General features: G+C 48.8%; 1 protein-coding gene across 6 annotated transcripts in view; it reads right to left on the bottom strand.

The window, feature by feature from the left end:
- The window catches only part of LOC132244810 (syncytin-A-like), a 37,685-nt gene extending 13,029 nt beyond the window's left edge, over positions 1-24,656 (bottom strand). For 3 of the 6 annotated variants that reach the window (XM_059717305.1, XM_059717304.1, XM_059717306.1), the window contains exon 1: positions 23,380-24,656. Coding sequence is in view for 1 of the 6 variants with exons in the window: in XM_059717307.1 (XP_059573290.1) it covers positions 855-1,068; positions 3,725-3,815; positions 23,380-23,398 (324 nt within the window). In the remaining 5 variants the exon portion in view is untranslated. Of the gene's footprint in view, positions 1-322 lie in introns of those variants that run through there. The other 3 variants (XM_059717307.1, XR_009456583.1, XR_009456584.1) reach the window with 3 other exon arrangements.
- Positions 24,657-24,718: the final 62 nt, after the last annotated feature.

The following is a 24,718-nucleotide window of genomic DNA, read 5'->3' as shown; positions in this document are numbered from 1 at the left end:
CTCCACCATCCCCATAGCTCCTGCCCTGTACCTCCGAATTATTACGTGAGCAGCAGCTCCTGCTGAGTGATGCACTCTCTCCAGCTGCTTGCAGCAAACTGCTGGCTCCAATAATGCTCAGGGCCTGTTCTTAACACAAACAGCTGGGCCCTGTTCCCAATCAGGCAGTGTCCCGCTGGTCACGTGCCTGATTGGGAGTGTAGCCACCTGCAGGCTGCTCTGCTGCTTGCCCACACCCCTTTTAGTGATAAGCATAGCCTGTTCTTTGTCACAGCCACAAAGAAGCATCCCCTGAGATGTCCATTTTGAATAGAGAAAGAAGTGGGGGGAAGCTGTGAAATAGTTTTACTTTTGTACAATGCAAAATGAAGCTCATTAAATGTTTTGCAATAAAGTGATGGCTGAGGACCTTAACAAGGTATTCTTCAGCACTGTTAACTACGTCCTCAGAAAGTGTGCTATCATCAGCAAAACCTAAAAGGAACTCCTCTGGTGATATGTTCAATGCTGACAGTTTTGTTCCCATTTTGCTGGTGACATCATATTCTGCGAGAATGTGAGCCTTAATAACAACATTGCACAAAGTTGGTTCTAGTTTCTGTCCAAGCGTGTGAGGAGGAACAAATCTTACTTTAACAGCAAAGACTACTTTAATCCAAAGTTCCAAAAGTCCTTTTTCAAACAGTTGAAACAGATATTGAAGACAGACAAAAACATCTGTATCATGACACATGTGAAACCGGATGAAACTGCATCAAATAAATGGATGACTTGGTTGGTTTAGTAAGAAGCCCACAATCATCAAATACCTTGTTAGATGGCCACAGATCATACTTCAGTATGGTCTTAACACACTATCCTCCATCCTTCGATATGCGTAGAATTTTCTCGGCTGCAGAGTAGGATTTCTTTTCTGATGCTGTAGTTGGTTTATGTTTTTCTACCTGTTTATCTCCATCAGAAACAAATCCAGGACATTTTACTTTCTTCATGGTATCCGAAAGCTTCTTTGTTTTCTTAATGAAACGTTCATCTCTAAACTGCATATAGGCCTCCTTTGCATGTTCTCTGAAAGAAAGCAGTCTTTCACCTACCCCTCTCTTGGGACACGTTGCTTGCTTATGAAATTGTGAAGTTGCATGTGGCTGGATGTGATATATGGGTTCCCTTTACCCTCCATGAACTGGAACACACGGGAAACACATGATGCAATATTTGAGGCCGAACTCCGGGGCAACTCTTGGTGAGTGGATGCCTCATGATATCTAGTTCTGTCAGGCCTTGTTAATTCTTGAAATGTATTACTGATTGCAAGAATGTCATGATAAACAAGTTCCCCTTCATTAACGTTTTTTTGTTGCCCAGTCTGTCCAGTTAGATTCCAAAGGTTTCACACTGGTATTTCCAAATTAGGCAGCAGATGCTCTAGGACTATGTGGGGGTGGGGGCAGGCAGGACTCTATGGTGGGGGCAGGGGGGAAGAAATGAGAGGGGGCCCCTCAGGGAACACGATCAGGGGGACCATGTGCAATGAGTGGAGCACACGTGCTCATGCTCCAGTTCCACCCAGAGCAGCGCTCCCTGAAGTTGTCGCTTGGGGGCCCTGAGATGAAGTGGGTGAGTGTCCCCAAGGGCTCTGGGCTCGCAAGGCTCAACTGCACCCACTGCAAGCCTGGAGAGGGTTCAGAGGAGGGCCACCCACTTGGTGAGAGGGCAGCAGGACAGGCCCTATGAGGAGAGACTGAGGGACCTTAACCTCTTCAGCCTCAGCAAGAGGAGGCTGAGGGGGGACCTGGTGGCTGCCTACAAACTGATCAGGGGAGATCAACAGCAAATAGACAGAGCTCTTTTCTCCCCAGCACCACCTGGGGTGACGAGGAACAATGGTCATAAGCTGATGGAGAATAGGTTTAGGTTGGAGATCAGAAGGCAATATTTTACAGTTAGGGTGGCCAAAATCTGGAACCAACTTCCCAGGGAAGTGGTCCTCACCCCTACCTTGGGCATATTCAAGAGGAGGTTGGATGATCTCCTGTCTGGGGTCTTGTGAACCCAGCATTCATTCCTGCCTGTGGCAGGGGGTCAGGCTAGATGATCTGTTCAGGTCCCTCCTGACCCTAGCTACTATGAAAGTATGAAACTATGAAAAAATCAACCAAGGGCCCCTGTAGGAGAGAGAGAGGGTGTGAATTAATCCCACCAGTTTCCTTCTGGGGCCTCCCAGCTGGGTCTTCCCAGCCCTCACTTGGGCGGGGTGGTCAGTCAGCAAGCGGGAAGGGACAGGGATGGTGGGATTTGGGACCCAGAGCATGTATTTATGCAGGAATCCCCAGGCAGGAATTGCCATTGGGGTTCCCCTGTGGAGATTTAAGGAGGCAGGCTGGGTGTGCTCAGGGAGAGGTGATCCCAGCAGCCAAGGTTGGTCAGTTTGAGGCCTGGGCAGCCATGTGTCTCATTGCCCAGAGGAGCTGCTCAGTTCATTCTAACTGGTCCCAGTGGGTGGGTTTGGGGTGAGGCAGGCTGCTGCAAGGTAGCACAGTGGGGTGGGGAGGCTGGCAAGAGCAACTGTGCACAGAGTAGCTGGAGAGCTCCTGGCCCAGATGGACATAGGTGTGGGGGCTGCAGCAGAAGCCTAGGGTGGGTGGGACTGGGTTACCCTTGCATGGAGCCAGTGAAGTGGGGGGCAGAGAAGTCTGCTGGGCTGAATGCCTTGTGGGAGGTGGGAAAGGGACAGCTCTGTCTGTATTGGTATTTCAGCAGCTGCCTCCTCTATCCGGGCAGGGGTGGAAACAAGTGTTTGTCCCCAGATACCAACCACACACATTAAGAAAACAAGTGAGAGTTGGGAAGAACCTGGGGGTGTCCAGCAGACCCTGCCATGGGACAGCCCAGGAACAGGGCAGCAGAGAACACTGCAGTTGGGTGGAGAGTTTGGGAGGCTGCTTGATTCCCAAATCTGCTAGAAGACAGAATAGGTGGGGCCCTGGCCTTGACATTTTTCCAGTCTGCATTCTCAGCTGCCCAGGCCACACAGTCACTGGCATCCAGGCCCCTAGAGTCAAGGGCTAAGGAGCACTCCGGTGTCCAGCCCTTATGTGCTTGGGTATGTGCCTAAAAGCGCAGAACCACACTAGCTGCCTCAATGTAGGTGGAACCAGGCAGTGGCTGTATCAGCTCTGCCCGGGCTCCTCATTGCTGCTGGTTTGGTGGAAGTTTGGTCCATGGAGGAGTGGAGCCTTTGAGTAATGCTGAGGTTTAAAGTAACTGAACAGACTCTGGTGCAAACTACCTGAAACATTTCTTTAAAGAGAAACTGAAAAGAGTCTCTTCAGATGTACGCCCAGAGCTCTCAGCTGTGGATGTCAGACAGCCTTCGCAATCCTGGCATTAGAGACAGGGCTGGGAGCATGAGGAAGCTCTCCTTCCCAAGTCACCTGGAAAAATTATGCTTCTATTGTAGGTGAGACTTTGGTCTGCCCTTCATGAGAACATGTTGTCTCAGGGCCCTGAATGCCTGGATAAAGCATTCAGGGCCCTGTGACACAGAGCACTGTCTCCTGGCATAGTAATACATGGTGATGTCTGCAGCTGTCAGGGAGCACAGCTGCAGGGAGAACAGTTCTGGGAGTCATCCTTGGACATGGTTATTTGGCTTTGGAGTATTGAGGTCCCCACCCATTTGAACCCTTTCTGGGGAGGTTGCCAGATCCAGGTCCAGTCATACCCAGTGCTGATGGTGTAAGTGGAGACAATGCAGGTCAGAGTGAGGGTCTCTCCAGGTTTCACCACCCCTGGGCTGGACTGGATCAGCTGCACTGGTGAGAAAAAGGAGTTAGAAAACAGGACAGAAACAAGGAGGTCAATCACATAGGAACAGCTCCAGGGATTCCTTAATGTCCAGGGGTCTCACAAAGGCTCTTACAGGTAGGGACACACAAAAGAGGAGAGGGGAAAAGGGAGGAGGGCTGCATTCCTGTGTCCATGGGATGGGTGAAACTCCCAGAAGGCAGGAAGGGGGCAGGGCTGGGGTTGGGCATGGACTGAGGATCTGGGTACCCAGGGGCTGTATTTACTCTGGAGCTGCTGGGCAGGAATTTCCATAAGAGCTGAGCATTTCCATGGATAAGAGCTAAGAGCATTTGACATTTGTTTGCACTGGGGGGGTCTGTGTGAAGGAGGCATGCTCCCCTGAGGCAAGGCAGGAGCTCAGCAAGGGGAGGGGATTGTTGAGGATGCCCAAAGTATTCAGACACCCCTAGTCTGTCGTGACCTGTGGCAAAAATACACAGATTCGCTCATCTGGCATCAGGAAGGAGTTTTACCCTGTGGTCATGCTGAAATGGACTGTAGGAGGTTTTCCTTTCTCTGTAGGGGGCGGGAGGAGGGCAGGGGGAGTGGGGAGGGCAAGGCCTCTGCCTTGGGTCTCTCAAGTGTATTTAGCATCCCTAGCAGCAGCAGCCCACCAGCAGCCCTAGACCCCCTGTTTTACCTGGGACAGGTTCAGGGGCTTTGGGGGCATTTTTACACATGTAAGCACTAGGGCTGTGCAAAATTTTGCCAAGTGTTTCATCTCAAAGCTGTTTCAATGCCTTTCGAGCTTGAAACAGAGAAATTGAAAAAAAACAAAAAGCTTTGAAACCACTTCAAAACAAAATGAGGGCACTTGAAACATTTCGAAAGTTTCAAAACGTTTTGAGTTTCGAAGCAGCCCGGTGGCAAGAAGCTGGGAAGAGCCAGGGCTGCGCTCCAAGCAACTCTGCAGCCCAAGGAAACTTAGCCTGGCAGCAGGAAGTGGAGTGCAGCCCTGGCTCTCCCCATGTCTCTCCATTGGGCTGAGCTCTGTGGGGTTTGGCAGAGCCAGTCAGAGTGAAGCCCTGGCTCTCCCCACTTCCCGCCACCAGGCTGCTCTCCAAGCAGCTCCGCAGCCCCATGGAGCTCAGCCCTGGCTCTGCCCGCCTCATGGAGCTCAGGCTGGAGGCAGGAGGCAGAGTGCAGCCCTGGCTCTGCCCACCTCTAACAGCCAGGCTCCGCTCTGAGCGGCTCTGCCAGCCCCACAGAGCGCAGCCCGGCGGCAGGAGGCAGGCAGAGGCAGGGCTGCGCTCCACCTCCCACCACCGGGCTGAGCTCCATGGGGCTGCAGAGCCACTCGGAGCACAACCCCAGCTCTCCTCTGCTTCCCACCACTGGGCCGGATGACAGGAGGCTGCCGCTGCTGGCAAGTGTCACGAGTTTTGCTTTTTGAAGTTTGAGGTGCAGTTTCTGAGAAAGTGCTCCATTTGGGGAGCAAAAATCCACAACTTACAGGGCCAAAACCAAAAGGGACCTTGGGGTTATAATTGACCATAAAATGAATATGAGCCACCAGTGTGATGCTCCAGTTAGCAAAGCAAACAATATGCTGCCATGCATCAACCAATGCATCTCAAGCAAAACTAAGGAAGTTATTCTCCTGCTCTATTCGGCATTGGTGAAGGCAGAGCTGGTGTACTGCATCCAGTTCTGGGCACCACACTTCAAGAAGGATGTGGAGAAGCTTGAGAGAGTCCAGAGAAGAGACACTCGTGTAATTAGAGGCCTGAAGAACAAGCCATATGAGAAAAAGCTTACAGATATGGGACTGCTCAGCCTAGAAAAGAGAAGACTTTGCAGGGATTTGGTGGCAGCTTACAAATACATCAGGGGATAGCATCAGCGGGTAGGCAAACAACTATTCACCAAAGCACCCAAGGGGAAAACCAGGAGCGATGGATATAAACTCCTGGAAGGTTTCAGACTGGGTATAAGGAAAAACTTTTCACAGTTCATGTGACCAGACTCTTTCCTGGCCAGAGCAGGAAGGCTGAACCCAACCCTTCCAACCTTGTGAGACTTCTGTGAATCTGTCAACCTCCCTAGGGAGCTAGGTCACTATCTCTGCAGACTCATCCAGGAACCAGGTCTTTCTGCAGCTGTGCTCCCTAACAGCCACAGACACTGCCACATTTTACAGTGTCTGGGGGAGGCAATGGCCACAACAGATGCACCATGGCCCAGAGGAAAGTAGGGACTGTGCTAAAGGGGCAAGTGGTTTCTGGAGCCTAAGCACATTGAGAAAAACCTTAGAAGGTGACATTTTTTGGTCTGGTCCTGTTTCAGTCCTGCACAGCCTGACACATGCCCAGAGCTTCCAGGTCTGGTATTCAAGGGCTCATTACCTTTGGTCTCCAGCTGGGGGTGAACCACTGCCAGGATAATCTGGGCAGCTAAGGGAAACAGTCTCACTGTCTATGGTTCTCCGCACCAGGAGAAGATGGCAGGGAAGGGAATGAACACTAAGGCAAGGATGGCTCCACCAGAGGGAGCTGCTGTGGTGGGACTGGGTCCAGCAGAGCCCCAGGAAAGGCCTACAGTGTCTGGGAAACAGCAATGAGCAGGGAAGCACTAGCTCCACCTCTAACTCTCCAGGGCTGGATCAGCATTTCTGTGACCTCCTCCAGGAACCAGCTCTCCTGCAGCTGCGCTCCCTCACCCTGGCAGACACAGCCACCTGTTATTGCACCATGGGACACATGGGCATAGTGACACAGAGAAAAGAGGGGCTGTGCACAAAGGGGCAGGGGAACCTGCACAGTGCAACCCAGAGCAGTGAGATTTCTCCTGCCAAAGCCCCTGGCAAAGTAGGAGTGAGCATGAAGGTGCCAGAGAAGGAAGCAGAGACACGAACAAGGGAACAGACTCCTTCTCTTGTTGGCCCTGAAGATTGTTCCTATTGTTTAAATAATTATTCTTATGCCTGTAGCTAGAATTGGTTTGAGGCATAAAAAAGTTTGTTTTATACTTGCGCACTGTGCTGTATGGTGGGATCATTCTAGAAGGAGTGACCTTTTTACCTCTCAATCCCATATAGAGAGACGTGAAAAATCATAACATCTCATGAAAATTTTAGTAATGCGTGCACAATATATTGATTGACAGGTACTATTATTTTTGGTGGGAATTTGTGTACTGTGTGCACAGTTAGGTGCAGTGTGAAGAGCTGAGAGGGGTGTGTGCACCCCAAGTATATAAGAGTTGTTGGTGGGGGGGACTGGTTCCCTGCTGGTTGGTTGGTTGGTTGGCTGCTGCTGGTGTGGTCATTGCTTGCTTGCTATTGTTGAAAGAGTTTGTTGGGTGATCGCTATTGGTCTCCAGTCCTCCTGATGCTTCTGAACTGCTGCTGATGTTTCCAAAGCTGTTCATGGGCTTCCTCAGCTTCGCTCTCACATCTTAGAATTGGTAATGTATAGCTTTGTATGTACTTAGTTCCCCTCGTGTTCCTTGTGCTAGTGTGTTGTATGTAATTATTGTACATGGTTACTGTCTCATAATAAACCATTTCATTCATTTCACTTTAATTTTGGTATCCTTGTGTGTTAATCCCTATAACCAGGCTGGGCCGCCTAATTCAGTGACAGCTGAGTCAGCCTGGGCTGCTCACGCCCCCTTTCGCCCACTATAATCTATTTAACTGAAGCCGCCTTTCGGTGCTCGTGTAATTTTCCCTGGCTTCAGATTGGCATCCCTGGGTGGGTGTGAAGGGGTTAATTTATAATTAGTTCCATTAATCAGGCACTAACAAATCTCATCTATGTGTCTGTGAGAGTTTGTGTTGCTTTTCAATATAAATCAAGCTGTCAGATGGTGGCTGACAAGCTGTTAGCTCTGAGGTGCTCTCTAGGTGGTGCCAGGGTGCTCTTTAGTGCTGTCCCTAGCATTTTGCCAATTGTTTTGCTTACCGATTTGCTGATTGTTTTGAAGGGTCAGTGCTGTGGAGACACAGAGCGGTTTCATTGGCAACATGTAGGGGGTGCACACGGGTGCATATGCACTCCCTGGAAGCACCATCCACGAAACTGGAAATGCTAAGGCTGTGCGAAACAGCAGCGTTTCGCTTCAACTTCCGTTTCGACAGAACAGTGTTTCATTTTGAGTTCTTTCATTTTGAAAGCACTGTTCTGTTTCATCGAAATGGTTCTGCTGTTTCGACGCTGTTTTGCCCATAGGCTATAATGGGGAAGCATGAAACAACCTATAACTTTGTCATATCTTGCCTGATTCCGATTAAACTTGCAGGGATGGTAGCCCCTTCTGAGGGCATGAAGCCTGCCAAGTTTCAAGGATATAGGTGCAGGGGTTTCTAGGAAACTGCACCTCAAGCTGCTGACAAGCAGGAGCCCAGGAGCAGGAGCAGCATCCTATGATCCAGCAGGCAGATTGGGGGCCTTGACCCCCCAGGAGGAGTCCAGCAGAGCCCCTGCAGCCCCTCCTGAGGGTGTGGGTGGGTCCCTGATCTGCCTGCTGGATGACAGGAGGCTGCTCCTGCCTCAGACCCAGCACTGAGGAACTGAGCCTGGTTGAGGGAGGTGCCCTCCCACCACCAGGCTGAGTTCCCAGCAGTTCGCAGCGCTGAGAAACGAAGCCTGGTTGGAGGACATGCCTCCCCCAGCTGGGCTGAGTTTCCCAGCACTGGGGATGAAGCCTGGCTGGGGGAGGCATCTTCCCCAGCTGGGCTGTTTCCCAGAGCTGGGAACAGAGCCCGGCACCAGGAGGTGCTTCTCCCAGCCGGGCTGAGTTCCCCATTGCTGGGAACTGAGCCCAGTGGCGGGATGTACTTCCCCCCACCGCATGAGTGACTGGTGCCTCCAGAATCTGGGAGGGCACACCTGCAGAAGCCACCGACGGTAGCAGGCCTGTCGGGGGGGCACCAGCCCTACCGACAGCATCAGTGTCGGCCATCAGGGGGGCACTGGCCCCATCAGGGGGAGCACGTGCAGCCCCGTGCACCCCCTACCAGTCGCCTATGCCCCACTGGGCTCAGTTCCCAGTGGCTCATAGCCCCATGCAATTCAGACCAGTGGCGGGAGGCAGAGCGCAGCACTGGCTCTGCCTGCCTTCCACCACTGGGCTGAACTCCATGGGGCCGGTGGAGCCGATCAGAGCACAGCCCAGCATCAGGAGGCAGGCAGAGCCAGCTGCACTCTGATTGGCACCGCCAGTGCCACAGAATGCAGTCCGGCGGTGGGAGGCGGGGAGAGCCAGGGCTGCACTGCCCACCAGGCTGAACCACGTGGGGCTGTGGAGCCGCTCACAGCACAGCCCTGGCTCTCCCCTGCCTCCTACCACCTGGCTGCTGCTTCAAAACTCGAAACTTTTCAGAAGTTTAAAAATGTTTCAACTGGCCTCATTTTGTTTCAAGGCTCTTTCGAAGCCCTTCAATTCATTTTGATTTTACTGTTTCGAAACGAGTCAAAACAGCTTCGAAATGGAACAGCCGGTGAAGCTTCACACAGCCCTAGTATTTGCCTGTGTTTGGGCTTGAGCTGCTAAGGCAAAGCTTGAATGTCAAAAGAATGCTACCCTACATCATTTGTTGGATTGGACAGAGAAGCAAAAGGAAAGCAAGTTAAATACATCAGGAATGGAGATGGATGATAAGATTGCCAAATTCAGAGCTAAGATCAGTGTATGGCTAGGTAGCAGTTGGAAAGATGCAAGCCATATCATGGAATTAGAACAGACTGTAAAAAGCTTACAACAGCACATAGAGGACCTAGAACAAGAAGTCTGTAAATGATGGGGAAAAGCACAGGACTTGCCAAGCAGCTTTTAAGAGTATATGACAGTGAAAGAAAGTTAGTCACACAGAATGTATGAAAACTATTGCCTTGTTGAAAGCAAAGCTGCCAATAGCTACTTAGCTAGAGATATCCTAACCAGGAGGAAAGCATGCTGTAAAATAGAGGAGAATGATAGTGACAGTGACAGTGTGAGTGGACTCAGTTCCAGTTCCAGTAGTGATTATGTTGACATGTTTGGGGCTGCTAATGGACAGGAGACTCAGCTTTCTTCCATGGAGTCTAGTGCTCCAATGTCACCGCTTAGAGTCAAGGAGGTGACTTGTCCAGGCACAAGTAAAATGCCAGCCAAAGGAAGGAGTGGAAACTATAGTGCCACTCTCTGCTGAGCAGCTTCATGCAGTGGGAAAGCAACTAGGCCCATTAAAAAAGGAGACAGTTGTAGCCTGGCTAACAAATGTAATGCCTGCTGGGGGGGAAGAGATGTATACAGCCAAAGATTTAATTGATGTTGCTCAGGAATGTATGGACCCCAAGGATTTTGTAGCATTGCCAGTCTGTATGCAAAATGGATTGATCAGAGACAAGGATGCAATTAGAGAAACATTGCTGAGGTTTTTCTTTCCTGATAAACCAACCATTGTGATGTTTCACAATGAGAAACATCGTGTTAGAGAAAGGCCAGAGGTGTACATAGAGCAAAAGAAGTTGTTGTATTTGGCAGCCGATTTGCCCCTAGGCAGGAGTGGGGTATACCCCAACTTCAGTGTGAGAACCTTTAAAGTGCCATTGGTGTAGCAAGAAATCTTGTTTTTGCCTGCCCCCCCCACCTCCAATGTGAAGCCCCTCCATATGGAAAAAGCCCCTTTTGCAGTATTTGCCCCCTTTTGGGGATGCTTTATCTTTTCTACCTTTTCTTCCTTCCTCCCTCCTCTTCTTTTATTATATTATTATTACTTTTATAGAATATAAGGTGTACTTGTAATAAAAATATAGTTTATAGATGATTTTTATGGGTATAAAATAGTATTCTGCATCAGTATGCCCCCCCCCCATTGTATTTGGTCTATTTGTTGTATGTGCCATGGCATTTTACCCTTTTATTTTTTATATACTATGCTTTTTAACTTTGTAACAAATGTACTTTAAGTTTAAAAGTAAGTTGTACCATGTGTCATGACCCAAAGGGTATGATTTTGTGTGTGCTTCGGCACTGCAGAATTATTTCCCGCCACAGGAGCTTTCTTTGCACGGTGCAATTCTCAGTTGCATGGAGAAAACCCCAGTGCAAAGGAGTTCCCACCACTCGCATGCAAATTTGTGTCCCACTATTGGCTGTTTCTAAATTATTCCTACGTGGCGGCTAGCGATTGGCTTGCTAGCCGTATAAGAGGCTTGAGGGGTTTCCGCCCAAGTTGGAGAACTCCGAGGAGAACCCCGCAAGGGAGGACTCCACAACCATCTTGTGGAGAACTCTAAGTGCGCTGTAGAGTTCAACGAACCCAGCGTGTGCCTTAGAGGAGGATACAGGGGCCTGATCAACCTCTAGCCTCTCCCCGTCGCCGCCTGATCCCTTGACATACCATAACAAGCTTCGTGTGTGTGTGTATCCAGAGCTCTGTCCGAGTTGTTTCAAGAGGCTCGAGTTTTCTACGGGTCTTGTTCGAGCGAATTTTCTTTTCGTTTGTAACTACAACTTAAGCGAAGTTTTTCCTGCCTGCACCGCAACCATCTACGGTGTAAGTAAAATAATCTTTAATCAACCGCTACGAGTCCGTGCCTAATTCTAGTCTGTCGTGCCGCATTCCCCGACCCACATGCCAGGGCTGCTGGCCACAGCCCGCGCCACGCACCCCCAAAAGCCTCGGACCGCTCCCGGCCCACACACCATGTACCAATGTTAGTAAGGGCATGAATTGAACCCCAGCTTCTGGTCCCTGAATGAATCTTGATTGATTGCGTAACACAGTAGCTAGACAGGATAACAAGTTAAGGAGCGGCAATTAACACCTAGGAAACCACAGGCTAAGGAGAGGAAAGCCAGTAACTCCCTGAAACTTCACTGTTAACAGTACAGAAGCCCCGGTTTGAACTAATCAACAGTGAAGACTGACTCTTGGGACTGAATACCTTCAACCCCCGATCAGCTGCCCCCAGAGCCCTATTCATCACAGCAGTGAATTAATCAAACTTCATCAATGGACACCTGAGACTGCACGTACCTGCAGATGTGACCCCTGGGACTGACACCTGCCATCCAGCAACTACCAAGGGGGACATCTCACAAGGTCAATGACCCCTAGATTGGGTAAGCCTGAAAATTGGGGAGTCACAAAAGTCTGCCAGAGAGGGATAAAAGGCTGTGAAGGATGAACTCCAATGCTGCCCTCTTTGACCCGACCAGCATCCTGCCTGCCCACCCAGAAGGACCAGCCGGCGACCCCCTTCCGAAGCAACATCACACTGAAAGAAGCCTCGACTGGCTATCAGCGGCGGACTCCAGCACTTGGGGATAGGTATATCTTGACACTGGTGCTTAGCATTCATAGCTAGGTGTTGTGGGTGTGGGTGTGTGTGTGTGCGTGAATGTGTGTGTGTTTCAGGGTTTCAGCCCCAAGATTTATGATCTGACTTTTGCACCCGTCTAATAAACTAGAATTGTATGGTGATCCTGTGAGTTGGTCTTTTGTAGTCAACATTATTACAACGGCTAACCAGGCAGCTGAAAACCTACCTGGGAGTTGGAGCTGCCGAATTGGAACTTGAGGAATTGGCTCGCTGAGCCTGTGAGGGGCATGAAATGAATCAATCAGAGCAAGATCCTTCCCATAAAGGAAAGATTGCAGTAGTTAGCGCAAAGGCTTCTGAAGGGAAGCAGGGTAAGGGGGAAAGCTATTGGAAATGAAAGCCTAAGCCCAATGAGTAGAATAGTAGCGGAGGCAACTCCAGTCCTGCAAGTGGCAATGATACTAGAGGGTGTGTTTTGTTAAGGATAACCTGAGTCGGAAGCAACTTGAATCGAGGAGAAATTGTGATGGTTCCCAGGAGGGAAAAAGGTATTTTGATTGATAGAAGCGTCCTTCTAACTTAAGGTACGCTGTGTGGAAGGAACTGTTACAATATGAGAATATGTTAAGATATGTTAAAGAGGCTTACAGATCATTGTGAGAAGAAGGTTGTGAAAGCTAGATATAATTCTAGTAGTGTAGAAAAGGTTGAGGCAGAGCCTCCAAGGAGTGTTTCCTCAGTCTCAGATCACTGAGACAGCCTAGTGTTTCTCAGGCCTCCCCAGGTGACCATGGCACCATTAAATTTTGATGATTGGGAACAGTCATTGATCCCAGTGGCTTTTGGGGACCAACAAGAAACACTGAGGTGTGAAAGAAGACAAAACATGTTATTGGACACAGATGCCACATTCACATTGGTTAGCAATGAGAGCAGGGTCTTCAAAAACTGGACACCTGTGACCTGTAAAAGATTAGAAGGCTTCAATGGGAATGCAAGTTCAGTGGGGTTCACTGACCTGAAGCCATTCTGAATTGGAAACCAAAATGAAGTGTCTAAATTTGGCTTGTTGAAACTGGGTGGTATAGGAACAACATTGGGCATGGACATCATGCAGAAGTTTGGCATGGCGATTGACTTGCTCAATAGGGAAATTTGAATTGGAGGTTTGAAGCCACAACAGGCAGAGATTCTAGAGGTACCTGCCTGTCTCCACTGTGCTATGATAAAAACAAGTGAAGAGTTGTCCCTGCATGCATGGCAAGGAGACATACTTGAGATGGCCAGTAAATTCCAATTGGTCTGGGGTAGGTCAAAGCTCTTCTGTCGGAGAAGTGATCAGGAGGTAAGGGTTCAGGGAACCGACCCTCCACTCCAATGCCAATATAAATTTCTCAATGAAGCTGTGTCCAGTACAAAAGTCACCATCAATGCTTTATTAGAACAGAATGTGATCATTGAGATTCGAAGCACCTGTAATTCACTGATCTGGCTGGTGAGGAAAGCAGATGGAATAACCTGGCACTTAACTGTGGATTATTGAGTGTTGAATTGCCACACTCCACCTTTGGCACCCATTGTTGTGAAATATTCAGAGGTAATGGCTGCAATTTCCAGTGGTGCCCCGTGGTTCTTGGTCCTGGATTTTGTGAATGCATTCTTCACAATACTACTTGCAGAAAGTTGTTGGTACAAATTTGCCTTTTCTTTTAACAAACAACACTACACTTTCACATGCCTACCACAGGGGTTCAATAATTCCCCTGTATATTGCCACTGTTTTGTTACCCAAATGTGGGATGTGTTTGATGATTGTTGATTATTGAAAACTTTGCAGAAAATGCAGCACCCCTGTACCATCTCTTAAAGAAAGGAGTGCCCTGGAAGTGGGGTCCCGAAAATTATGAGGATGTTGGCTACAAATGTCCAACTCGGGATACTTAAAATTCTAGTTTATTAGGCGGATTGAAACACTATAATCATAAACCTTGGGGCTGGTCCCCACACACACACACACATGCACACATGCATACACATACACACACACACACACACACAGTAGCAGGCTACAGAGTCAGGTATACCTATCCTACAAGCGCTGGAGTCTGTCGTTGAGGCTTCTTTCAGCGTGGTGTTATCTTCCAGAAGGGGGTCGCCAGCTGGTCCTTCTGGCTGGACAGGTCTGGTCGAGTTGGAGATCAAGAGGCCGCCCCTGAGGGTCACTTTTCACTGCCTTTTATCTGTCCCTGGCAGACTTTGGTGACTCCCCAGTTTTGTGGTTTGCCCAATCCAGGGGTCATTGACCCTCGTGGGACTTCCCCCCCTCCCCCCCCTCGGTGGCTACTGGACAGCATCTGTCAGCCCCAGGGGTCGCCCGCATGTACGTGCAGGTTTGGGAGTCCGTTGATGAATTTCGAATAGGGCTCTGGGAGCGGTTGATCTGGAGATACTCAGCCCAAAAGTTGGTCCCCAGCGTTGATTAACTCAGGCCAGGGCTTCTAGCCCTTGATCAGTGACGTTTAGAGATTTCCCGGTTGCTACATTGTCTTCTATTGAGTTCTTCCTTGGCTGATCTGCAGCTTTCCAGGTGTTAATTGCTGTGTGCTACCTTGTTACACATTCAATCACTGATTCACTCCCTCTTTCAGGGGCCAGCCTGATACAGTGAAGGACAGTTTGGTTCCTACCCTTGTTAACATTGTTACAATGTATAACTTACTAAAACACATTTAGTTGAAAGTTGAAAGGTGAGGAGTATAAAATATAAGCTACAAATGCCATGGCACACAAATAGATAAAAATACCAAACTACAAGGGGAGATACAAAATGCACACATACAAATTTTAAAACACAATTCCTTATCTTAAAGTGAAAGAGAGAGGAAGGAAGAAAAGGTAGAAAAAGAGAAACATATCCAAAGACAGTGAGAGCAAATGCAGGCAAGAGGAAAAGGGGGCTTTCTGCTACATTGTTCCCCCCCTTGACATCGGCCTTACACAAGGGTGATGTCACTATATTGTTTGAACACCATTGTTCAGCTATATAGACAGGAGGTGTGTCATCTTCAGCTGGTTTAAAGTTAAAACTTAGGCAGTTAAAAGATATTGAAAGAGAAAAGCCTTGAGGGGCGGAGAGAGAAAAATAACATAACGAGGTTGATTTGAACAGTTACAATGGTATAGTTGTCTCTTTGCTTATTAAAATATGACTTTGAATGCAGGTTTTGTGTTTTTTTTTTTACACACATCTTGTTATACTGATATTCTAAATAGCATTTAAATCCTTAAGAGAAGTACAGAGAAAAAACAAAACTAACCCCCGCCCAAAAAGTACACATGACCCTTAATAAATATCCTTTTGCTAACCAAGTGGAATATAAGACCTTTTGAGAATTGCTGCCCTTGTTTCAAATATCAGAACAACTTTCCAGTCCAACCGGACAGAAGTGTTCTGGTCTGGGATCCACAGACAGGTCCAATTTATAGAGGAGGTATTACCAATTACTCTTATTATATTTTTATGATATCATATGTATTTAAACTGTGACAACTTAAAACAAACCAAACAAACAAACTGTGCGGGCCGGGAGCAGTCCGAGGCCCTCGGGGGCGCATGGCGGGCTGTGGCCAGCAGCCCTTGCACGCGAGTCGGGGAATGCAGGCTGGCGGACTAGAATTAGGCACGGATGCGTAGCAGTTGATTAAAGATTATTTTACTTACACCGTAGATGGTCGCGGTGCAGGCAGGAAAACTTGCTTGAGTTGCAGTTACAGACAGACACGTGGAGTTTGCTAGGCTCCACAACACAAACTCGAAAGAGAGCCACTGAAAACTCGAGCTTCTTGAAATAACTTGGACAGAGCTCTGGATACACTCACACGAAGTTTGCTAGGCTCCGTGGAACTTGCGCGCAGGGAAAGGGTTCGTCGAGGGATTGTTCAGTGATGGGGAGAGGCCAGAGGTTGATCAGACCCCTATAGCCTTCTTAAGGCACACGCTGGGTCAGTTAGGCTCTGCAGCGCTTAGAGTTCTTCACAGGACGTGAAGTCCTCCTCCTCCAGATGGTTGTGGAGCCCTCCAACTTGGACGGAAACCACTCAAGCCTCTTATATGGCTAGCAAGCCAATCGCTAGCCGCCACGTGGGAATAATTTAGAAACAGCTAATAGTGGGACATAAATTTGCATGTGGGTGGCGGGAACTCCTTTGCACCGTGCATTTCTCTTTGCAACTGAGAAGTGCACCCTGCAAAGAAAGCTCCTCATGGCGGGAAATAATTTAGCAGTGCCGAAGCACACACACACAAAAAATCACACCCTTGGGTTGTGACACAAACACTAAACATATAACAAGACAACACAAACAGACAAGACAATTTTTGCCATGGCTGTGATGAGGAAGACGCTGCTGATGCTAGTGAGGCCTCATGGTTTGTCGGTCACTTTTGACTACACTGTGGTTTCTGCAAAAGAAAACAAACACACACAAACCTGCCAAGGAAAACTCCTTGCAGTGGCTGATTATTCATATTTACAAAGTGCAATGCTGATATGTGCAGTGGCAGTGCACACATCATTTTCCCTTCTTGGGGTGCTTTTCTTTTATACTGCAAAAGTGGAGCAGTTACCTACAGGAGGGTGGCCATCCTAACTGAGGATTTTTTTTTTTTTTTGGCCTTTTCCTGCCTCAGCATCGGGGTGGGCACTGATCAGCCCGTCCGATGCGTATTTTCCAATGGCTCAGAGCCGTTCCTTCCTGCTAGCCAAGAAGGGTGGCCGGCAGGATTAAAAGATTGGTTGCCCTGTTCCTCAAGGGTCAGGTGGTTGGTGGCTCACTTTTTTTTCTTTTCTCCAAGCTGGGTCACTGGGATGCTCTCCTCATGACACAAGGAATCCTATTAACAAGGCTAAATTCAGGGTTAGATCTATTCTGCCCCCTTAAACAGTTTCTTGGGACACATGTACCCATTTTCCTGATTTAGGTCCCATTTCCTCCCGAATACATTTAGTGCAGCCTGGTGTTCAGGAGTGCACTGGTATGCCCCTGAGTTCCCACCGTAACAGGTATTCGGGGTCTGCCACCTGGATCCCAATCAAGGGTCCCCAATTTTTCCCATGAGCCAGGGCTTTGCTCAGGGGTCCCATTACGGGGGCTCCGTCAGTGCTTCTCAGAGACTAGGGCTGAGGCTGCTACCCTGTTAGAAAGGGGAGGTGCTGCTCCCTCCCCAGTCAGCTCTGCCATTCTGATAAGCAGCTCGGCTAGAGGCTTTCCATGCCATTTCCCTCTCGGTTCTCCATGCTGCTTTAAAAACTTCCACACTGCTGACCGAATCCCATTTTCCCCTTCTCTTCCTTTGATACCCTTGGGTTAACCCAGTGTGGGCTGGGGCGATAATTTGGACCCCCAACCCCCCTATCAGTTTTGGGGTAGGCACTTCCATTAGAATAGGTAACCATATAATTTGGTGTGTCATTAAGCTTTTCTCTGAACTGGGTGGCTGCAATCGCACCCCCTTGACGTCCAATTAACCTCTCTGCATCCTGAGCCCAGGCTAGGACTTCTCCCAGCACATATCTCCCAGTCTCTCGGAGCAGTCCCAACAGTCCAATTATGGGCTGATGCATGCCTTCCTGTACCTCCTTCCAAAACCCAGGAGGGTAATCTATACTTCTTATGTCCGATGTCCCCAACATAACACACCGGATCACATAGACCCTAACATGTTCCCCAGGTGTCTGGTGGCTAGCCCCAAACTGTCCCTTAAATGTCTTTCTTCCCAAACTGATCCCCAAATCCACTATGCTCTGGAGAATATTGTCTCCCCCAAAGCTGTCTTCCCGATTCATAGCTGCCTGAATCTCTGGGGTGGCACAAGCCCTTAGTAGGCAGTGCCATTCCCGGACACTCAGAGTTTCACACTCCACTACATTCAGGGATTTCTGCAACCACTGTCCCAAATTCCTAATGTTAGCAGATCCCAGGGTCTTGCCCAGGGCTGCTAGATCAGCTCCACTGAGGGGGACCGTTACCTGTGTGGTTTCTGTGGGTTTTCCCTGAGCATCCCAAGTGACTGAGGTCCGCGTGATTGCGCTCACCTCAGGCACCAGGGTCCTTTCCTGATCTGACTTGGGGTCTTCAGGAGAGGGCTCCCCTGCATCCTCTGGGTCTCCCCATATCTCCCCACCCCAAATCTCTCCTGGATTGAAGGGGATGTCTGGATCCCTGGCTTGGTCTCCCCGGATGACAGCTGCTACTTGCAGACTGCACTCCTGGAGTTCCTTTTTTAAACGGTTAATGGTATTTAGACAGGGGCCATGGTTGGCCTTGGCTCCCTTCTCAGCTTGGTCTTTAGCCATTGTTTTTACCAACTTTTGCAAGGCTTCTCGGCTAGCCTTTTCTTGGTCAATAATTCCAATTGTTGGGCATTGTCTTGGAAAATGAAAATGAGCAATTGGGAAAAATAAATCAAGTTCCGAGACAACCCCTTTAGAGTCTGATTCCTGGTTTCCAATTGAATACATCTATCTTTTAGAATTTGGATTAGCTCCTCCTTTTCCTCAATTTCAGAGGCTCGCAGAGCTTTTTCCTCAACTGCTGTTTTTACAGCATGCCATAGCAGCCAGACCAAGGCACTGTGTTGCCTTTGAACCAAGGGTTTTTCACAAAGGCAAAATCTTTCAAATTGGGATTCGATGTCCCCTATGGAAAAGCCTGGGGTGCACACATCCTCCCTCCATGGGCTGGGTCCACCCTTCAGAATCTCCCTATGGAGAGGGGAAATTTCCTCCTTCCGCACTGTACCCACTTATCTTCTTGGCCTCCTGCTCCAACCTTAGGGGTTTTTTTCGTAAACAAAGACATTTCCCTCAACATGCCTCAAGCCTGTCAGTTTCCTTGAGCCCTCGCGCTCCCAACCGACTCTGTCCCTGTCCCTGCAGTTCTACAACCAAATCCCTTCCTTGAGATATGTCCACCCCCTTGGGTGACTACTAAATCCAGACCCTCCTTGAGTCTGCCCACCCCCTTGGGTGAGTCTAAATCCTAGTCCATCCCCTTGGGTGACTATTGCCCACCCACCTCCATGGACGTGGGTTCTATCTGGAGACACAGTCTCCCCAATTACCAACCTGCTAATAATCCTAGAATGCCTGCGTTCTCCAACAAATAATGTTAGCTACAAATGTCCAACTCGGGATCCTTAAAATTCTAGTTTATTAGGCGGATTGAAACACTGTAATCATAAACCTTGGGGCTGGACCCCACACACACAGACACACACATGCACACACGCATAGTAACAGGCTACAGAGTCAGGTATACCTATCCTACAAGCACTGCAGTCTGTCGTTGAGGCTTCTTTCAGCGTGGTGTTATCTTCCAGAAGGGGGTCGCCGGCTGGTCCTTCTGGCTGGACAGGTCTGGTCAAGTTGGAGATCAAGAGGGCGCCCCTGAGGGTCACTTTTCACTGCCTTTTATCTGTCCCTGGCAGACTTTGGTGACTCCCCAGTTTTCAGGTTTGCCCAATCCAGGGGTCATTGACCCTCGTGGGACTTCCCCCCCCCCCCCCCCCCCCGGTGGCTACTGGACGGCATCTATCAGCCCCAGGGGTCGCCCGCATGTACGTGCAGGTTTGGGAGTCCGTTGATGAATTTCGAATAGGGCTCTGGGAGCGGTTGATCTGGAGATACTCAGCCCAAAAGTTGGTCCCCAGCGTTGATTAACTCAGGCCAGGGCTTCTAGCCCTTGATCAGTGACGTTTAGAGATTTCCCGGTTGCTACATTGTCTTCTATTGAGTTCTTCCTTGGCTGATCTGCAGCTTTCCAGGTGTTAATTGCTGTGTGCTACCTTGTTACACATTCAATCACTGATTCACTCCCTCTTTCAGGGGCCAGCCTGATACAGTGAAGGACAGTTTGGTTCCTACCCTTGTTAACATTGTTACAATGTATAACTTACTAAAACACATTTAGTTGAAAGTTGAAAGGTGAGGAGTATAAAATATAAGCTACCAATGCCATGGCACACAAATAGATAAAAATACCAAACTACAAGGGGAGATACAAAATGCACACATACAAATTTTAAAACACAATTCCTTATCTTAAAGTGAAAGAGAGAGGAAGGAAGAAAAGGTAGAAAGAGGGAAACATATCCAAAGAGAGTGAGAGCAAATGCAGGCAAGAGGAAAAGGGGGCTTTCTGCTACAAGGACATTAAACAGCTTAAAATTGCTGTCACAAAGGCCCCAACTTTGGCATAGCCTCATGTAAATAGTCCCCTTATACTTGAATTAGCAACAACTAACTGTTCTATTATAGCTAGTCTCTCACAGGATCATGGCAGCCGTAAGAGATCAGTGGACTATGCTTCCAGGACCCTGACAGCTGTTGAAAGAGAATTTTCTTCATGCGAACGAGAAATTCTGGCACTTGTGTGGACGGTACATCACTGGAGGTACCTCCTGAGCATGGAGCCCATTACACTTAAAACATCACATACACCTATCAAGTACATACTATCTGGAAAAACCAAAGAGTGGAGCGTCCTCTCCAGATATTGCAAAGTGGATCATTATGCTGCCAAACTGGCATTAACACTGAAGTCATGGGAATCACCCCAGTGGCCCCATATGGGCTACGTATAGATGGTGATAATCATGAATGCCTATTTCCTGTGTCCATAGATAATCCTGAACCAGAAAATGCCTGGTATACAGGAGGAGAAACCTATCCTCCTCAGGATCCTAATGTCATCACCTGGTTTGTAGATGGGTCATCCTACCATACCGATGGAACAGCATATACAGGTTACACTGCAGTAAGAGTGTCATCTAATCAAAGTGTGGAAAAGGTTGTAAGTGGGAGTTGTTCACCCCACTGAGCACACTCAGCTGAGATTGTTGCTACCATTGTGGCATGATGTAGTCATGTTTTCAGATAGCGATTGGATCATTCATGCATTGATAGACTGTCTCTCAGGATTCAAATTGTCAGATGGTAAGCCTATTGCCCACCTGTTGAAACTGCAACTAGCCTGGCACCTTGTAGCATAGCAATCAAGTTCGACTGGGAAAAGTAGATCACAAAGGTAGACCCAAATTCGATTTCAACAATCAGGCAGATGCTGCTGCAAAGGTGGGAGCTAAATCTGGCCCTGAATGGATTATGCCTCAGATGGAGATCTCCCGTCTCAAAATATACAGACAGCAGGGCAGACCCTACAATGAGAGGCTACAGGACCTGAACCTGTTCAGCATTCACAAGAGAAGGCTGAGGGGGGACCTGGTGACTGTCTATAAACTCACCAGGAGGGACCAGAAGGGTTTGGGGGAGACCTTGTTTCCCCTAGCGTCCCCAGGGATAACAAGGAATAACGGCCACAAGCTGTTGGAGAGTAGGTTTAGATTAGACATCCATAAGAACTACTTCACAGTCAGGGCGGCTAGGATCTGGAACCAACTTCCAAGGGAAGTGGTGCTGGCTCCTACCCTGGGGGTCTTTAAGAAGAGGCTTGATGCCTACCTGGCTGGGGTCATTTGAGCCCAATTTTCCTCCTGCCCAGGCAGGGGGTCGGACTTGAAGATCTACAAGGTCCCTTCCGACCCTACTTCTATGATTCTATGAATACTCCCACCATCCCCGATCCAATTGATTTAACTGGCTAACAGAAAAGGGATGTTGAAATTCAAAAATTAGTGGGGCAAAAGAAACTTAGAACCTGGAGTATTTGGCAGGAGTCCTCCAAACTAGTTTTAGCCAGAAAGGAAGAAGATCCTCCCATCTGGGTTGTACCTAAAAGTGTTCAGCATGAATTACTCTCTCACACACACGATCATGGGCATTTGCCCTGTGACCTGTGGGGTTCCTCAAGGCTCTGTCCTTGGGCCTATATGCTTCAACATCTTCATTAATGATATGGACATTGGCATCAGAAGAGGGCTGGCCAAGTTCGCAGACGACACCAAACTTTGGGGTAAAGCGTCCACACCTGAGGACAGGAGGGCAATGCAGGCTGACCTTGACAGGCTCAAGAAATGGGCAGACAAGAACCTGATGGCATTTAACACCGAAAAATGCAAGGTTCTCCACTTTGGGAGGAAAAACCTGCAGCATCCTTATAGGCTCAGCAGTGCTACACTGGCTAGCACTTTGGATGAAAAGGACTTGGGGGTCATCATTGACCACAAGATAAACATTAGCCTTCAATGTGATGCTGCAGCTAGTACAGCGAGCAAAATACTGGCTTGCATCCATAGATGCTTCTCAAGCAAATCCCAGGACGTCATTCTCCTGTCGTACTTGGCCTGGTGAGGCTGCAGCTGGAGTACTGCATCCAGTTTTGGGCTCCACAATTCAAAAAGGATGTGGAAAAGCTTGAGAGAGTCCAGAGAAGAGCCACACACATGATCAGAGGTCAGGAAAACAGACCTTAAGATGACAGGCTGAGAGCTATGGGACTCTTCAGCCTGGAAAAGCAGAGGCTCGGGGCGATCTGGTGCCTACCTATAAGTTTATCAGGGGTGCTCATCAGGATCTGGGGGAACATCTGTTCACCAGAGCGCCCCAAGGGATGACAAGATCGAACAGTCACAAACTGCTCTGTGACTGTTTCAGGCTGGACATAAGGAAGTACTTCATTACTGTCCGAGCCCCCAAGGTCTGGAACAGCCTGCCGCCGGAGGTTGTTCAAGCGCCTTCATTGAACACCTTCAAGATGAAACTGGATGCTTATCTTGCTGGGATCCTATGACCCCAGCTGACGTCCTGCCCTTTGGGCGGGGGGCTGGACTCGATGATCTTCCGAGGTCCCTTCCGGCCCTGATGTCTATGAAATCTATGAAATAAGGTGGTTAAAGGACCTTTAAGACACCAACATGTTGAGGAACAATGGACCCATCTTCAAATAGATTTTATTGGGGTATTGCCAAAGACAGAAAGAGGCAATCTTTATTGTTTAGTTATAGTAGATTCATTTACAAAATGGATCGAAGCCTTTCCCACCAGGAATAATACTGCCAAGACCACAGAGAGGATACTAATCGAGGTAGTATTCTCTAGATGGGGAACTCCTCATTGTATTAACTCAGATCAGGGTCCTCATTTTGTTGGACAAATCACAAAAGAAATATGCTTGGCATTTAGAATTAAGCAACATCTCCATATAGCAGGTCATCCCCAAAACAGGTCATTTGGACAAGTAGAGAGGTCTAACAAAACACTGAGAACAGCTATACGCAAAGTAGTACAGACAAGTGGAAACAACTGGGATATGAACTTACCATTAATTTTGATGGCCATCAAAGGCAGTGTGGTGGTCCATGGAGCCACACCTCATTTGGCAATGACCAGCAGACAAATAATTTGCGCCTCTCAGAAAATTGGTGGACTGAATCCGGGATCATAGATGATTGTCAACCAAAGGTTCTAACGGACGTGGGGGTCCAAAAGCTAATATAAACTGTGCAAGAAATTCGTCTTCATGTTGCGAAGACTCTAGGCTTGAAACAACAATGGATGGACAAAGAGTTTGGCTATTTAAGTGACCCCATAGAATGGGAAACTGGTACGAGAGTGTTGTACAGAATTGTGCATGAAAAACAGCATGGACTGTCCCCACATTGGCTTTGGTGTATTTCTATGAAGCCTACCAGCAATGCAGCCCCAAACTGACTCCTCCTTTTGGAAGCCTTCTTTCTCTAACCATTGCAATTCATGCAGAAAAGCACTGAATAGATCCTCCTTAGAATCAGCGCTTCCACTTACATCTTCCCCAGGCATCTCTGTCACCTTTTTATGCTAGAAATTAATAGAGAGTCACAAACCAATGTTCAGCACTAAATAAGCAGGACTGCAAAGCTCATCGCAGCAAGACAGACCACTAGCAATGGAGACCATAGAAAAATAAGTTGCTCCTCTCCCCGCTGTCCCCCAGTCATGTGCTAGGGGAAGTCTTGGAGTCATGTGACTACATCTGAACTCCTAAGTGGTCAGGCACACCTAATCAGCCTCCGAGATTGCTTTTAGAAGCTGAATTCCTCACTACCCAGGTATAATTGCAACATTTTTTTCTGGCTGGAAATCAAGAGATGGGGGCAAAAATGTGAAGTAAGGCCTGGGGCCTGTGAGCTCACAGCTTGGCATTCACAAACCAAGTTTTGGGGTGGGCAGGACTCGCCTAGCCTCCTCGGGAAGAGTCCCCCAGTGGCAGAGCTGCGTGGCTGGTGCGACCTGAAAAGGATTTCCCCCCAGGATCCCAGCCCGCGCCTATTCCTTATTCATGCTCGAGGGCTCATCAGCTGCCAGGCCGGCACGTGCTTCGGCTCGGGCAGGGCTCTTCCTAGCCCTCTTCCTGCTGGCAGAGGCCTGTGGTTCGCGGTGATCCCACATGGGTTTCCAGCTGTAATCCCAGCCCGACCCTAGCTCCCAAACCTTGCTAAGGCCTGTGGGGGGTCAGCAGCCAGCCGCCCCCGGGCGCGCGTCGAAGCCCTTCCGGGGCCGAGCTGCGCCCTCCACGGCGGGGGGCCGGCCTGCCCGGAAGAGGCGGGCCCGGAACAGAGCTGCCGCAAATCGCGGCCGCCGGGTGTCGTGCCGCCGTCGTGTTTTACGTCGCCGCCGCCA

This window comes from Alligator mississippiensis, chromosome 14, assembly GCF_030867095.1.
Source record: "Alligator mississippiensis isolate rAllMis1 chromosome 14, rAllMis1, whole genome shotgun sequence".
In the NCBI taxonomy this organism is placed as follows: Eukaryota; Metazoa; Chordata; order Crocodylia; family Alligatoridae; genus Alligator; species Alligator mississippiensis.
Note: the sequence above shows the minus strand (reverse complement) of the source record. Positions and strands in the feature narration are given on the sequence as shown.